The sequence below is a fragment of the Corella eumyota genome, chromosome 4, assembly GCF_963082875.1.
Source record: "Corella eumyota chromosome 4, kaCorEumy4.1, whole genome shotgun sequence".
NCBI classification, from domain to species: Eukaryota; Metazoa; Chordata; class Ascidiacea; order Phlebobranchia; family Corellidae; genus Corella; species Corella eumyota.
In genome coordinates, this window is record NC_137493.1 from 8,946,288 (window position 1) to 8,964,089 (window position 17,802).

General features: G+C 30.6%; 1 protein-coding gene across 1 annotated transcript; it reads right to left on the reverse strand.

The window, feature by feature from the left end:
- Positions 1 to 875: 875 nt before the first annotated feature.
- On the reverse strand, positions 876 to 10,681 carry LOC145749549 (uncharacterized). Its single transcript, XM_082565343.1, has 7 exons — positions 4,435 to 10,681; positions 3,607 to 3,764; positions 3,353 to 3,416; positions 3,048 to 3,151; positions 2,690 to 2,833; positions 2,452 to 2,614; positions 876 to 2,217 (listed from the first exon to the last, which is right to left on the reverse strand). Exons 1-7 carry the CDS (start codon positions 7,938 to 7,940, stop codon positions 2,001 to 2,003), a joined length of 4,356 nt encoding a protein of 1,451 aa, XP_082421469.1. The 5' UTR covers positions 7,941 to 10,681; the 3' UTR covers positions 876 to 2,000.
- Positions 10,682 to 17,802: the final 7,121 nt, after the last annotated feature.

Below are 17,802 nucleotides of genomic sequence, written 5' to 3' on the forward strand. Positions count from 1 at the left end.
CTCAGTACTAATGCATTGCTGTATGAGCAACAACTCGAACTAGTTTAAATGCCAAAAATTTATACAAATATAGACAAAAGTATTTAAAAATTGCGTAACTACAAGAAACCTCGAAAATGCCGATAATAACTGCAATTCATATTTTCCCGAACAGCTGATTTGGGTGTGTCGTTATATTAATCGTACTCTAGCTACCGGAAAAAAGTGATTTTTAAACCAATGAAAAGCAGGTTTCTACTCTCGTGTGAATTTTTAGAGTTGAATGAATGTTTGTTAATGACGTCAAGGGCGTTGTCGTAAGTTTAAATTTCAACATTTTGTTTGGATAATTACGCAAAAAAAATATTCGAACCAAAGGTGACTAAGATATTTCATTTCCTGACGTCACTGTATTGGAAATCTTGTTTGTTACTATATTTAGAACAAAAATTGCACAACCTTTCAACCCCACGTGACTGTGATCGAGCAGCGCGAAATTTAAAAAGAAGGTATGGTTTAATGAAAGTTATTGGCAATAAACTTGTAAATAATAATTAAATACAAATGCATGTGCTAAAATTCAATATTACTTACCTGTTTAAAAATGTAGACAATAAAATAATGTTTAATTAATAAATATTTTCAATTCAGAATTAACAGCAAAAATTACACGTGAATAAGGTGGCCCAGAAGAGCAAAAATATATTTAAAAAAATATAGCTAAAAATCGAAAAAAGATCTTTATCGAAAAAAGAAAATAAACTTTGATGTAAACCCTATGATATCTAAAAACCATTAGATGGCCAATTCGCTAAAAATAGTGAAGCTAAATTTGTTAAAAAAAAGAAACAAAATTAAACTATTTTAGTCAATTAATTACCACCATTTTTTTAAACACTCTAAAATCAAAATAAGAGTATAAAAAACATTCAAAATATGTTAAAAGTAGGAGTAAACGTTCGTACCAAACTGAAATACGTGTTACTCATGACGTCACAAATTGGGAGGGGGGATTAACAACTTTTCTATTTTGGCGCTTTTATGTATTTTACATATTTTGTGGAAAACAACGTACCCAACAACGACATAAAAAAGTGAACAAAATATTAGAAAATAGTCAAATACAGGTGTAAACTTTGTATTTTCGTAAAATACACAACAAAAGTGATGTCACAAATTGGAGGTTTTAACAACTCACTTATCATGGTGAAAACAAAGTTTAAATCTAAATTTGACCACTTTCTGTTACTTTCTTTACTTTTTAAAGATATGTCGTTGTTTTAATATATTTTTTATAAAAATAATTTTATAAAAACAAACGGTTTTATAAATATATTTGGTTTTTAAAAAATATTTATGTTTTTTTTATTATTTTTTTGGTTTGTTCTTATGGGTCAAAATATGTGTGGCCTTCTACGACGAATCAAGCTAAAAAAAAAGTCGTAAGGAAGTAAACATAAACTATTTGTATTTTAGTAAAATATATCTATTTAAAAACACTTTAAACATAGTAACTGTGTAGTAGATTTTTTTAGAAACAATTTTCAAGACATGGACGTTTTGATCATATAACACAGTGCAAGAAAACAGTGAAAATTCTATAAAATCAACAGAAAGCGTGCAGATTAAAGCTAGTTGTGTAAAAATTACGTTTAACAATATAAATATTAGAATTAGAACTGCCGAATCATGTAAGCGTTTTGTGTTTAAATATTTAAAATTTTCTAATAATACATAAGTAATAAAATTTTGCTTTTTTAAACTAGCAGCTTTTTAAAAGCGCGTATGATGCCATTGTAAACTTCGATAAAACTATTCTTTAATTATTTGAAGATTAAATATAGACTAAAAAATCTGATGCTTTTACAGAAAATATGATGCTTTTTACAGATTTCACTCTATATGCGTTTGTGTATAAATTCGTGAATACACAATCAAAAGCACGGTATACTTAAACTATAATCAGACAACGAGCACTTTTTATTTTTCAAGAGTAGAAAATAAATCGAAAATTCGCGAAATCAGGAATCTTTTTCGGCGTTTTTCTTTCGCTTAAGTTTACGATTTCGTTCGTACTTTATAGTATCCGTCTCTAGTAAGCTGAGTTCGGTCAGTCTTTGCTGAAAAGAGGGAGGGGCGGAGACACAGGGGTCTGAGTAACAACACTCCTTTGAAGCCGAGCCGAGGTAGGATTGTGACCCGTCGTACCTGCAGCCGTAACGACTTGACATCCGAGACCTTGACAACAGATACAAAGAGTTATAATCTTTGTTTAATTTTAAACCATTGACCAACGTTAAAGTAATATTTTTTAGATATTTAAACTAATTAATTTAACCAATATTTTGAACTAATTAATTTAAGTGATACTAATCAAAGAATAACTTATATAAGAAGAATGTAATACTTTTAAAAACATTATTTAATATAACTTATTTTATCCTACTAACAGTAGAAGGAACAGTTTTTTACCTTGTAAAACTTGGTCCGAACTTCTCTTTACCCGGCGGCAATTTCTGATTATAATTCGATGAAGGACCACTGATGCTTAAAGAGCCCAGTCCGGACACGTCCATTCTTCCACCGGGTTGAATCGGGGTTGAACCATAATAACCACCCCCGTTTACAGATAAATCTGAGCGTTTATTTTTTTAGACGATTAATAAACTTTGTGTTAAAAGAGCAGTTTAAGAGTATAAAAAATACTGACCCCCCATTCTGTAGCTCCAGTTTTGTCTCTCCTTGTGCAGCCTGAATGTCGTCACATTATTAGCACCTGGGGAACCACCCTGGTGTGCTGATTGACCACGTGACCCGTTTGCAGGAACGTAATTGGTCGAAGGTGAGTGACGAGCTGGTAAAAAAATACTTTACATAAACTTTAATAATAGGATTTCCGTTAATTATTTTTAACTGGTAAATTTTTTAAAGGTTTATTTGTGTTATTGCTTATTTTATTAATTATAGACCGTAAAATAATTTGTTGTAAATAAAAAAATTCAGTAATACAAACTATAAGAAAACGCTTGCAAGTACAATTTATAACTAATTTTTTTTTAATTTCTTACTATTTCGTTCTTCAATACGAACTAGTGATAACGGAACAACTTCTTTGTAGTTGGAAGGCGAAATAAAGGGAGACCTTTCTCTCTGTTCTTTGTGGCCAGGTAAACTAAAAACATTAAAAAAAATTTCATTTAAAAAAAATTTTAAATTTATTGGGAGTTTTAAAAAAAATGCTCTAAAAATCTTATTGAGATGACGCAAAACAAAAGTTAAAATAAATTTTTGGCATACAAATACTCTTAAAATTCTGACTTGTAATTAATTTTATGTAAATCAAAATATAGTGATTTAAAATACGAAGACTTACGTTTGATTTTCATGATTGGTAAAATTTTGCGAAGGCAGTTTACCACGTGTTGAAGAAGTAGCCCCTAAAACAAGACAAAAATCTTTAAACTTATTATTAATTTAATTCCCACAGTCAAAGCTAAAAGTATGTCAATTTTAACTTTTTTGTTATTAAAAAATATGATTGAATAGCCATTGAAAAAATTATTGGGGAAAAAAATGTAAAAATGCGTCCAAAAATATTCCCAAAAAAATAAAGCTAGTAATTATTACCCTGCATTCTAGCGGTATCATCATGTCCACTAAAAGCACAGAAAGTTGAATTATTGTTCGAAATATTTGCTGGATTATATCTACTTCCCTCGTCATAAGATAAATCGCTTGAGACTCTATATGCTGCAGTCTGAGAGTCAGGAATAATAGATGCAGTACTATAAATAAAAATAAGTTGAGGTAAATATTAAAAAACGTTTGTAATTTAAAGTGTTATGTTACAGAGTTTTGCAATTTTGTTAGTGATGTGTATAGCATGTTAGTATGGTTGACAATGCATCACATATTGGCTTTGGAACCTTTAAAAAATGTCTGTGGTAGTTACAATTTAATTTTCAAAAATACTGGAAAATGATTAACATAAAAAACCAGGTTACCATTTTTTTGTGTGCCGTAGAAAGTACCAAGTAGCGTAGTGATTTACCTTTTGCTGGATAAAATTCATCAAACATTTGTATACAAGCTAGTACTTTCTACGTCATCATTAACAGGGCTTCCCTTTTCATTTTTTTTAATTAATTTTATATTTTTTAGGTGAAGAAAAAGTAGGTAAAGTTATTTAAGGTTAAAATCATTTTTGATTTCAGTTACACCAACTTTATTAATTTTTAAGTATAAAAATATCGCTAATATAAAACTTTAATAACATTTTGGATATTAGTATATTAGGTAACTAAGGCAATATTTGCTAAAATAGGCCGTATTGTTGCTTGACGTATACATTTAAACAAAAAATAAACTTTTCAACTTAAGGTGTTAAAAATAATTTAACAACGAAATATCGACCCGGTTTTGCAAAAATAAACAAGACGTGGTGCTGCAACTTACTTAGAAAAAGACTTGTCGCCATGCTGGTAAGTTTTAGGTTCATTATTATCGGTAACATCGTAAGAAAAGGGTAGAATTTTTGGTAATTTCGGTCGAGAATCAGGTCGAGTTAAAAACTGTTCGTTAAACTTAAACGGCGCAGAATTGCCCGATAAAGGATCCCTAACCAACATGTTACTACTACTTCGTGCCTTATCCGTCAACTTCAAACCATTTTCAGGAAAGTTTTTACGGGGCTCAGTAGTAGCGCATCGTCCTATGTTGTACTGTTGCACATTAGTGTGCGTAAGAACGCTGTTACTTCGACTTATCATCGGTGTTTTGTAGTCGATCAGTTGTAGGCTAGTGCGAGTGCGCCCAAGTAGCCTCGACGCAGCCCGGTCTGCAGCTCTGTTAATATTTTCTTCCGATAAATCGCTTAAAACCAAGGTTTGTGGCGGATCAACTTCTGGTTGGAGTACTAAACTATCACTGCTTTCGTTTGGTAAATTCTCGTTCGATACAGCATCTTCATATAATTTATGCTTCTTCTGTCGCAAAAGTAAACTGTAGTGCGCGACATTTGACTTAAATCCACCACCTGCTGCTGTTTTAACACGTACAGCACTGCCATCACCAACTGGACTGGCAGTGTGGCCGATTTTTGAATGTTGTCTACATCGTTTTGGACTCGCACTTGTTGCAACTTGATTGGTTGCCTTAGAATCTTGTATATCACCAGAACTTAGAAAATTTAAATTCTGTGAGCCACCTTCCTTAAGAAATAAAAAACCTGGGTTTGGGTCCAAGCATAAGTGATCGACGTTGAGACTTTCATTTATCGCAATATTATCATTAATCGGCTCCTGACTTGTATTGTTCTTCTTCGTAAGGTAAGATTTAGGGTCAACGATATAGGAATGATATCTGTCTAAGTAGCTAGACTTTCGAACAGTGGATAATTTAAACCGTGGTATAAGCCTAGGTCTTAGTACTGATGGCATATTTTCATCTTGTTTTAAAGAGGAGGGGACAACGATTTGAACGAGAGGACGTTTATTTTCAGTGTTCATTGCCGTATTTACTTTGCTTTCAGTAGATAAAGTATCTTTCTCATTCGGGTCATTATTCAAAAATCCTTTGTCAAAGCGTTGTGTCGACGTTGCTATACGACAACCGCTTAAGTCTCGGTTATTCACTTCATTTGCTTCTTCGTTCAGTTTGGGGTAATGATTAATTGTGATTTTACGACGAAGCACTTTAAACCCTTTTAATGGACTTACGTTGCCGGGCACTAGGCTAGGTTTATAAGCAATCACAGGAGTTGTCGTAACTTTAGTAGGCTTAGAAATAATCGGAGTTGGTATGTTAGATAAACAAGGCTTTACGAGTAAAGATTGTAATGGTGTTATAGGAGAACTCTTGCTGGATATATGGAAGGAAATATAAGTTTTCTGTTGAATTGGTTTATTTACAGAAACATTTTTTTTGTTGCAATTCTTCAAGGACGGTTCATCGACATCTGACAAGTCAGATTTCAAGCTTGATGATGTCACGGAATCGTCAATTAGAGTTGTGACGTCAGTTGAAACCGGGTTGTCCGATGAGGTCATTTTTTCGTCATCAGAAACTGAATTTTTTGGCTCGCAAGTTTTAACTGGTTTGATATTAAGCGAGCAGCCTTGAACCATGGCCTCCAAACTAAACGAGTTCGAATTGACCTGGCGTTGTCGGTCGCTGGTCGCCAGAATACGTCCTGCTGTAACGTTACGTTTCCCGGTGGACGTGGTTTGAGTTCGGGGGGCCGAATTGACCAGAGATTGACTTGGTTTCATCTGGTCATCCCCCATAAAATTTTCCATGTTGATAACAGTAGGTTGCGAGTGCGAGTTCGGGTAGGCGTGAAATGTGTTTGGAATTGAAGTTGGAAATAACTGAAAGCGATTTTCTTCAAGCATAGGCGTTGGGTTAGGAGCGTAGGGGTGATTTATCACTACTGAAATATCCGAAGTTGTAGCAGTGGAAGGACGACTGTTGTTATAGACTGCTTGTTCTGTTTCATAATTTCTGTTTCGTATTGTGTGCTTAGAGGGCGACATCTTGCGGGTTGAGGACTCGTCTAAATGTAGTTCAAATTGGATGGTTTTAACTTCGTGTTGCTGCTTATTTGTTGAAAAAACTACATCAGCATTAAGGTCAGCATCCAAATCAACATCATCAGTGTTATCCAAAAGACCTTGAATATCTTCTCTAGCTTTGCTTTGTAGTCTTTTCAAAGCCTCGCGTTCGTTTTCGTCCTCCTTTGCCGCTAAGCGTCTTGGTTTTCTCTTATAATAAAACGAAGGTGGAACGCTTGCCTTTGGACCTGCCACTGATCTCAAATATTGACCACCATCTTCAAAAATCTCCTGTTCTTGAATTTCCGGGTAAATAAATCTACCTGTGCTTATATCAACTACCGTGGCGGTGGGTGGCGCTGTGCCCATGTACGACAACTGTCTTTGAGTTAGGTTTTTTGTGTTATGTTTATTATGTCCATTGTTTACCAAAGCCACAGCGGATATAAATGAAGAATGCGCCTCAGATTCCGTGCCACTGCCACATGTAACATTTTTTGTGGCAGATGTCACTTTTTCGATAGCGTGTTGGTTAAAATAGTTGGGGTCATATTGGGTACCAGTTTCAGAAATTCTGTACATTATGACATCATTGTTTTTGTCGATGTCATTTAAAATGTTGTAATCTTGGGTAATGTCAGCACTTATTCCGCTATCACTGTTTGAAACATCCGTTTCTCTGCGTTTACCATGTCTTGAAATATCTTCTAAAGCTTCTTGTTTTTTAGTATTTAAGTCATCAATATCATGACCTGTGCCCTGGAAAATATTGGTACCTATAAACGGTTCAATTAGGCTTAGTTTTCGCAACGAAGATAAAACGTTTTCATTGTAATCAGAATCTGAATATCTCTCGGAATGCAGGATGTCCAATTTTTTTGTTATTTTTTGATAACTTCCAAAATCCTTATTTGAACTTAACACACTATCGTGATTCAAGGTTTTGCCTTTGCCTGACTTCCCTGAAGGATCAGTAGATCTTTTAAAGGTTGATTTTGTGTAAAGATTGCGACCAAAATGCTCTCGATTTAGCTTTAATGTAACCGATTTCGGTGGCACAGGTTTAGTAATGGAAGAACCTATACACATATTGTCAGCTTGACTATTGTCTAAATTGTTTTTAGCTTCTTTAAAATTAGTAAAACACGAACGCTCATTATCAGGCTTAGTCTGCAGCCGATAGATTTTCGCAGTTGCATCCAATTTTTGCAAGTTGATTGATTTTTTTAGTATACCCCGTGGTTCTTGGTACCCATTTTCCCGGGGTGATTGACGTATTTTTCCGGGGTTAGACAGGTAGGGAACCCCTACATCCTTCTTCGGTTTAATCTCAGGGTGAAATGTGTTAAATTCAGGTGGTTTTCCAGAAAAATTTAAAGACCGTTTGTCGAGTTTATGAATTTTCTGCATGGTTTTCCAATTTATTAGTTTCTTTGTATTTACATTATATCAGATTTTATAAAAAAACAAAGGCCCTAGTGGCGCATTGTATATCTGTTTTGTTTAAATAGTCTCTGCGCACAAAATATAACATCAACAGAAATTAAACAACATTATGGTGTTGACCAACAAAAGGCTAAAACTTCCTTAAAATAATCTCAACAAAATGTCGTTAAATATAAATTTATTTTGTTCAAACTTGGCCACTTTCCAGTTTAACTACTTTTCAATTTCAAATGACCACTACAAAACCACTTTTATTTTTGCTAGAATCTATTGACTTATTTCGTTAAATACTTGCTAGCCTTCGCTAAACAAAAGATTAGGCAAAACATTAAACAAAAGACAAAGGCAATTGTTGCGGAAATAACTGACTGGTAAGTGTAGCAACTATTTAAGAGGCTGGCAACTACACCTAATTGGCTAATCTGTAAGTAAAAACCAAATTTACCATGTACTTAAACACTAAACATCTAACAAAAGAAGCAAGGACTCAACTAAAAGATATAACCCCACACCTAAAATTTACTACAAAATTGGTTAGATAATTTAATACAAATTTTATATCAAAAATCACATCGAAGTGACAACTTTAATTTAATAATGAAAAAAATTGATACTAATGCTTTGCGAAACTTAAATTGTTGACACTTCGTATTTAAAGATTAAAATATTTTACATTGTTCAAGTACTTAAACCTACAACAATAGTTATATAACCTTAAATGCACACGCCAGTTGAAACCTCTTTATACATTGAACCCCAGTTTTGTATAAGTCTTTGAATAGATAAGGTTTGAATTCATTATTACGTCTTATAACTAAACATTGCCGCCAGTATAGAAGGTTTGTTTTTACAAGGTTTATTTTGTATCTATAACAAAATTTAACAAACAAGTTTTGCAAAATGCACACCGATGCCAATTTTATTCTGAGTTATATTAACAATTTTCTTACGCCTGCTGCGCAAATACACACTTCTTTTGTACCTATATTGTTTGGAACACCCCAAAATAAATAAAGAATATTAAACAGCAAATGTGAAACCTGATTACAAACCTTAGCCTTAATAAGCATTTTAAGCTAGCTGCAAAATAAACAAAGGCATAGTAAAGAAATTAAAACCTAGGCATTTTTTACAACCTCCAACTTAACCAAATAACATTGACTTGTTAACTTGAGACAACGTGTCTATACAAAACACATAATAACTAGCTACTTGAGTGACTATAGCAGTAAAAAACGGGCCGGGTCTCTACTGTAAAGAAGTAGCACTTACTGTTAGCACCAAGTGTGTATTTACAAGTTCCAATTCGAAACCTTTTCAACAATAAGTTGATGGTCTAAAAGCGCCAAACCATAGTCTACAAAACGTGCCTAAACAACTATTGTTGGAAAGCCACAGCGCTGTACACACAAAGTTTAGCAATAAAAACACATCTTAAAAAGAGGAGACAATGCAAATGTCAAATTTCTGATTTTGACAGAGAAACGAATGAGGCTAATAGAGTTTGTCTAAAATTTTGCCAACTGTTTAGAAACTTTTCAAGTTAAAAACATTTAAATACAGCTGCAAACCCTTACACGATTTTGCATTTTACAATACAAACAAAAAATATTACAACCAAGTTACAAAACCTGTAAAAACTGTCAAAAATGATAGCTTTTTAAAACATAAAACTAAATTTTAAAGTAACTATAATCTCAAAACAACTAACCTAGTAAGCGTCCTTGCCTATACCTATATCGACCTAGTGGTAAAACTAACACAATTACCAGCTTGAGCTACAAGGCATTTGTAACAGAGTCAAATACTTTTTATATATTCAGTCAATAGTTGATTCTTTTCTACGTGCAACTTGTGTAAACACGGCTAACATGGAACGAAACAGAGGTATCGGTTAAAGTTACAGTTTACAGATGTGGAAAAAATAGGCTGAAAAGCGCTTAACAAGTTTAAACAAAGACGATAAAATTGTATCAGTTATTTAACAAAAATGATTAGTTTTAAAAGACTCAAAATTATGTTTACGTAGCGGGAAATCGGACGTTAACAAGGTAAAACATTGTTAATTTACAAATTTAGCTGGTATAGAAAAAGCACAAGCAATATCATTTGACAAATTGAGGCATTTTTAGCCTGTCGTCACAATCTACACTATAAAATTGGCCGAATAAAACAAATTTCCAAATTCAATCCACAACTAGCGCGATATAAACGTATGGTTGTTGCGAAGTAACGAAACCATTTGTAATTTAACACCGAGCATTGCGAACATAACGTATCGGGAAGTAAAAAAGCATTCCAAAGCACATCAATACCGGCCTATACAATTTCAATTCGACTTGATAATTGATACGAAAGGTCGTATACTTTGTAGTTAGTTGAAAACACCCTTGCTTACATAAGATTGGCGAAATACAAACGATTTAAATGTTAAAACATAAACTATCTAGCGGCATCAAACGACTATTTTATTTAGATTTAAAATTTTTATTTCATTTTTGTTGATAAAACGTCACGAATACTAGTTTCTAAGGCTAAAGTAAGGTTATATAACAGGCTATAACCAAGTATCTTACTTGGTATTAATTTTTATGTTGACGGTGCATTAAATAGTAATTTTAAAGCACAATTTTACATCATCCATTATGAGTTGTAACACATGGTAATACAAGTTTTAGATGTTTTAAAGAGTTAAAATGTTTTAATTTACATAACTTACAAGTCATTTCCAATCTCACAAAGTTTCGAAATATTTCCATGATTCCTAGTCACACTTAGTGGTTCTATAATCAATAAATTAAATGGATAAATGCTTCTACATGTCTATTAACCTTTAAAAATTACGAATTTAAGTTTTTATACGCCTTCTAAAAAAAAAATTTCGAAGGTGCAAAATTAATAAAAGTTAAAAGAACTTTATTTAAAATATTCATAATTTAATTGGTTAGAATCCTATGCTAATGTCTTAAAAAAAAACAAATTAATTTATAATAAATATATTGTATAAGCTTTAAAATATCTACTATTATTTGCCCCATTTTGCATTATTTAATTTTTTTTATTTAATTAGGATATACATTTTAAATAAAACAATCTAAAGATTATTATTAAATTCATACTTAAAAGTTTAAGTCGTTGTCGCTCCAACATTTTCCTATGATGTTGTTGTTGTCTAAAATTGTTTGAACTGTTAATTGATTGCACTTTACTGCCCCCATGTGATGACCTTGCTAATATATCAGAGGTCATCGTACTTGCTCCATCACCATGAAAAGATTTCTATGAAAACAAAAATTTTAAACATCTTTTTATTGAAAAAAGCAAGTTAATTGTTATAATTTTGGTTTAAATTCTATACCAATGTTTTTATAGCTCCTCTAAAAACTAAACCTCAACTTAGATTTTAAATATTTGGGTTAAAAATAAATAAGACTGCTTGTTAATAGGTAAATAAATTCTTAAAAAAAGAAAATTATTTAACTAAAAAAAACAAATAAATTATTAATATATATTTAAAATAAACATGGTAATGGTGAAGAAAAATTGTTTTTTAATAGTTTACAATGTAAAAAAGCTGTACACAAATACTAAGTAGGTCCTATTTAAAATAAAACAACTTATAAAAATATAAAATCAAACCATTCACCTGCATGGAATATAAATCCACCGGCAAGTCCAAATGTAACAAAGGCATGATTTTAAGTGTTAAAACAATGGGTCCCAGTAATTTATATATTGCTAATACAACAACCTTGATCCCCTATACCTCAATATGAATGGACTGTAAATATTACACTTAACACAGATATCATCTTTGCACATGTTTTAAATTCAAGTTATTAATTATATTCTATTAGTAACACAATCAAATTGTTTACTTCTACACTAATACTTATTGCCTGTAAATGCCAAACTTAACTTTTAAAACTTTTTTTAAACTCAAAAGCACATTTTATATGCCTTCTAAAGCTTTTAAGCCTTTGTTTTTAAACAAAAGTACTCAGTTTTACTGCTATTTATTCTAACATTATTTTAACTATAAAATGCCACAATTAAAACTGTTATTAAATAACGAAAGTAATCTTGTTTAAACTATTACTTTTAAACCAAATTTACTTTTACTTTATTTACAAACTTGTCTTTACACGCACATCTATGTCACCAGCTTTAAACAAACAAAACTTAGTCAACCTTCGTAGGTTAAACATCATGAAACACAAAAAACAAAATAATTAAATTACACTCTCCTTCTATTACACAATACCAACAATTGGACAATTACACTACTTGCCAGTTATAATATTTCACTTTAATGTGCTCAAGAAATTGGGTTCAATATCAGTTACTGCGCTATTTATATCACATAAAATTGAAAAGTTGAACATTTTTTTCTGTACTTTAAGCATACTTAGCTTGCGAAATCTACAAAATTGGTTTATAAAATTACAAATAAATTGCTTTTTTAACCTTACCACTTTGACAGGGGTATTTATTCTAAATCTCAATTCCTTACCAATCTATAGAATGATACTCAACATCAACAAACACTAAGCTTTTGTTGCTATTGCTAATTCTTTCAAATACTGATCCTATCTGTTTGATAAAACGATTCCATTACCCTTTACAACAAAACACACAACAATACAAATATTTGAATCATTTTATTACGATTAAATAGCTTTAACTAATTCCTTTATCATTTACTATTTAATTATTTATCTCACAATAGCTTTAACTTAATTCTTCTCACAGACTCTATAATAGGCAACCACTTCAACAACAATTGAAGAAACATTAGTAAAGCCTCAAAAAACGCTTTAAATCTAAAGAAATAATTTAAATGGTCTTTTCAAGTAAGATAGATTGTATCTTAAAGACTAATATAACAAAGTCTAAGCATCTATGTGATTAAACCAATATTTAAACAGAATACAAAAATCTGAAAATCTTAAACATTTAAAGTGTGTTACCATAGTAATTTTTAATATTTTATGAAAATGTATATTCAGCTAATAATATACTTGTGCTAAAAATCAAAACAAACATTAAATAAGCACTTGTCTTAAGGTCAAGAATGGTACTTTTTATATTAATTTTAACCAGACGACATTTTAATACACCTTTAAGTGTACTTCATGGTTTTTTCAATTGCAGTTTGTGGTTTAAAAAAGTCACAAATAAATACCTAATTTGTTTACCCAACTGTTTTCAACTATTTATCAAAAATGCTTAATAAAATATAATAAAATTGTGGTCCTTTAATAAAAAGTCTACTTACAGAGTTTTTGAGTTGATTTTCTTTTTTGTTAGGCAAACTCATGTGACCAAGATTAGAAACTGGAACGTTGAAAGAAGAAGGCAGGTTGGCGAATGAATGATGTTCCGAAATCATTACTGAGTTGACAGGGGCAGTTCCTATAAAAAAAGCAAAGTCATAATGAAAATGTATTGAATTACAACTAGTGCTATGTCATTGAATCTTTCTTTAAGCGATAATAGAATTTAATTTTGCTAAACCCCACAAAATTGATTAGTAATTCAATGGACAAAGTTTACTAACAAATTAATAACCTATATATACTACCAAAATGACATACTAATAAAAAAGCAAATTTCCACATTAATACTTGACAGGAAAAACCTTGTCACTCTTATATAAAAAAATAACTGAACAAGTATTTAGGTGACAGTTAACCATTTACCATTAATTTTCTGGTGTTTAGAAGAGTGACTTAGTGACCCCATGAGTTCTGGACAGTTAGAATCACTACTTAAATTAGAAAGGGCAGTGTTGTTTAATGACGGCACAGAGTCTAAAATTAAGTAATTAAACAGAAACAAAAAAGCCAAACCAAATAATATAACATTTTACATTTTAGCTAGTAACAGTTTTAAAATAACTAAATTATTATTATTAAAATATTTACGAATCAAGAAACAACAAAATAACATGATTTTACCTGCAAGACTTCTCGGGGTTAAATCAATAAAATGAAGAGAAGATGATTTGGATAAATTAATGTTGTTTAACCCACTTTGTTGAAATATTCCCCAGTTATAAGAACTTGAACGAAGTCTTGAGTTTCTTTGTTTTTCAGGTCGGACACTAAACAATTTTTTTTTTAAATATTTGGTATTGAATAGGCATAAAGTAAAAAAGAAAATACAAGTTTAAACATTTTTGCAATTGTTTACCTTACAAGTATGAACTTTTGCATGTAAATACCCATGAATAACATAATGTAAATAAAAAAATATTTTTAAAAGTCAAAAAAAAATACCTTAGGTTGACAATAGCAGGAGTTGAAAGTCTAGCTGGAATTGACAAACCTAGCCGACCTCCACAAGAAATAATTGGTGATATATCTTTGACTTCAAATTCTTGCCTTAAACTGACATTTTTTTCAGAAAGTGGGAACACAGATCTGTAGGTTGGCTTTAAACTCTCAAAGGATTTTTGACAGCTGAAAATAAGATTCAATCAATTATCAAAATAAAATTTGTTATATTTGGACATTATTTTGTCAATAATTTACAAGCACCGATAGCGTAGTGCAGTAGTAAGAACACTAGCCTATATTACATAAGGTCTTAGGTTTGATTCCTACTGCTTTTATGCTGTAGAACCCTTCAGCGAGGTGCTTTTAATGGTGTTAACTCCCACTAAGCAAAAAATAAACCCGCAATTTATTTATTAGGCAATTCTATTATTTAATATACCAATTGCAAAAGTTAATACAGGACTGGTTCAGATTGAAAAATGTTACCCAGGCATATTTAGCTGTGAAGTCGACCTTCCCACATCAAAAATAAAAAAGTGAAAAAGACTTTTAATATTAATTAAAAAAAGACTTTTAATATTAATTAAAAATCTTCTATCAAAAAGACACCAAAAGAAACATTTATTGCTTTTTTTATTTATTATTTAGAAAGTAATCTAACCATCTTCTATCTCCTCTTATATTATCTTGACTGCAGGAACCACCTAACTCTTTATCCTCCTTACAGTGCAATGAACTCTTTGTTACACTAGTTAATGATATGCTGTTTTGTTCACTAAAAATACCATTTAAAATAGTTAGATTAAATAAAAATTATTTTAAATAGCATTGCAATAAGTAACATTATAAAAATTTCACTGACAAATTTGATTTAATTATTTAAAAGATATTTTAAATGTATTTTTTACAGTAAAATAAAAAAGTGGTAAAATTTGCTATACAAAGTCTATATTGCTGCCTGCATTAAATTTTTAAAAATAGGTATTTTTTTCACCTTGAAGTTTTTTTCCTTGGTAGTAAATGGGAAGAAGTAGAGATTGGAAGAATGGAAGAAAACTCAAATTTTCTTCTGCTTCCTCGAGTGTGCAGGGATCTTATCAATCTCTGGAGAGGAGCTAATGTTGTAAGAGGAACAAAATTGGATTTTTCTTTAGGAGGTTCAGATGATTCTTGGACCTTATATAACTTTTTTTTTATAAATACATTTAAATTTTAAAATAATCTTTTTAACATCTTAAAAATATTTTTTATGTGAAATTTTAACTATAAAAAGTGAGCACATAATTGTGTACAAACCTTGGTTGCGTTGCTGTTTAACTTTTCGATGTGAAGTAAATTAGTGGGGCATGACCTCTTTAAAAGTGGAACTAATATAGCAAGATTGTTCGATAATCTATCAACAATATTTACATATTAGGTCATTAATATTACTTTAACTTTTGTTAATGTATAAACCATAACATAATAAAGAAATTAAGTAATTGAAACAAAATTGCATCAGACAACATATTTCCAAGGATAATTTAAGTTAAACTATAATAATTGTACGAAATTATTCAACAGCAATAATTTTACTTTTAAATTAAAAATAAATTGTTAGTCCATTTATTTATTTAAAAATATCAATTTTCTTAATAAACCTGTGTTCTAGAATATTTAGTTGAGATTTAGCTTGTGACCTTCCTGATACAATTTGTGCTTTAAAATCTTTTTGTTGTACGTTTCGGCGTTTCTTTTGTGTTTTAAGGTGATTTCCCAATTTAGGAAGCTCAGCAAATTCAGTTAAAATGTTCGATGCAGTTAGATGAATTGATTCTAAAGGAGCTAAAAACACAAAATTTTACATTTATTACAAACTTAAGAATGCTATATTAAAATTAATAAATGAGTTTAAATATTAGTAAACTATTAGTTTATATTTATATATATTTTTAAAGACAAAAAAAAATTCAAAATTTAAATCTACCCTTTGCAGTTCTGTTTTTTCTACACTTTGCCAATATTGCCAAAGTTTTACTTTTTCCAATTCCACAAGTGTCTGAACTAGATTTGCTCACATTCTATACAAAACAAAGTTTTACAGAGTTTAAAATTTTAGCTATAATTTATAGTTTTATCTAAGTTAACAATATATATATACAAACATAAACCTCAACTGTCTTAACATCTTACTGACAAACTAAGCTCAAAAAATTAACTTTTGAATTTTAAAATATTTATTCTGCGATTAAAATGATTTTTCATTTACTAAAAGTTGATCTTTTTTAGGCATGCTTCAAAAAAACATGACCAACCAGACGCTAACTGCATTCTTTCTCTTTCATTACATTGTTAAACCTTATTTTTCTAAAATTACAAACTAAAATTACAACATGCTTATTCTATAAAACTGCAAAATAATAAAATTACATGCTTTACAAATACACGTTTGTTAAATATGATAAGCACAAACTGTTTTAGCTGTAAACATGTAACTGGCAATTTAACTTATTAGTTTATCACATCTTATATGCATTAAACGCTTTAATTAAGTAACATTTGCCGTAATTTTTTTTTAAGGTTACTACTTTCACAATCTAACTTTTTAGCTTTAACGTTTCTATGGATAGTGATAAATATCACCACCAAGTGAAAAAAAAATAACATTTTTATTTAATTTTATCAAGGGCAAATATTCTTGACAACATGTCAAGGGTAAAAAAATGTAGTGCTAGGCTGAGTATTTAAATATCTCCACAAAATTTGCAATAATTTTTTTAACAGTATTTTTTTAAATTTAGCTTACTGAGACAAAAATGCAGTTTGCGTCTACGTACATTTTAAAGGTAGTTAAGAGTTGCAACAGGTAAATATACTAAACCAATTTTAAAAATTTGGGTGTTATCAGTTACCAAGTAAAAAATAGAAGTTAAACTGGTCGGCCATAATGACTTAGCATACCGAAGCGTAAAAAACGTAAACAGTCCATTTACATGACGCAATATTCCGTTATTACCATACTGTGTAAACTTATGGGCAAGTACAGTGATTTTTAAAGTAATAGTAACTAGTAATATATACCTGAAAATGAGGCCTGGAGCTATTGAAATATAAAAAATTAACTTTTTTTGAATTAACTAACACAGAGGGTCTTTTTATAAGATTAAGTTATTTATAATCCAGTCTTGGTCAGGAATTTAAGTTACTATAAAACCTTCACCAGAGCATACTCAGCGGTATGTTAAAGTTACCAAGAATATAGGTTTTGGGAAAAGAAGTCGTTTAAATCATTTGCTAGTAGAATTATAATTATAATACATGTAAAAGACCTTAATAGTTTGGATACAAGAACGAATCATTAAAATAGGAAGTGACGTTTAGTTAAGCGTAGACTTTATGCCGAAATGTTACTATATAGTCATTAGTGTAATGACTTGCTTTAAAAATCAATAACAGTATTGCTTTTTAACGAACCAGCATTAATTCGCGTTGTTCGCGTTGCGCCAAAAAGCAGCATGTGCTTTTTACATAAGCACTAACGTGAATTAAAAGAGAAACATTTAATT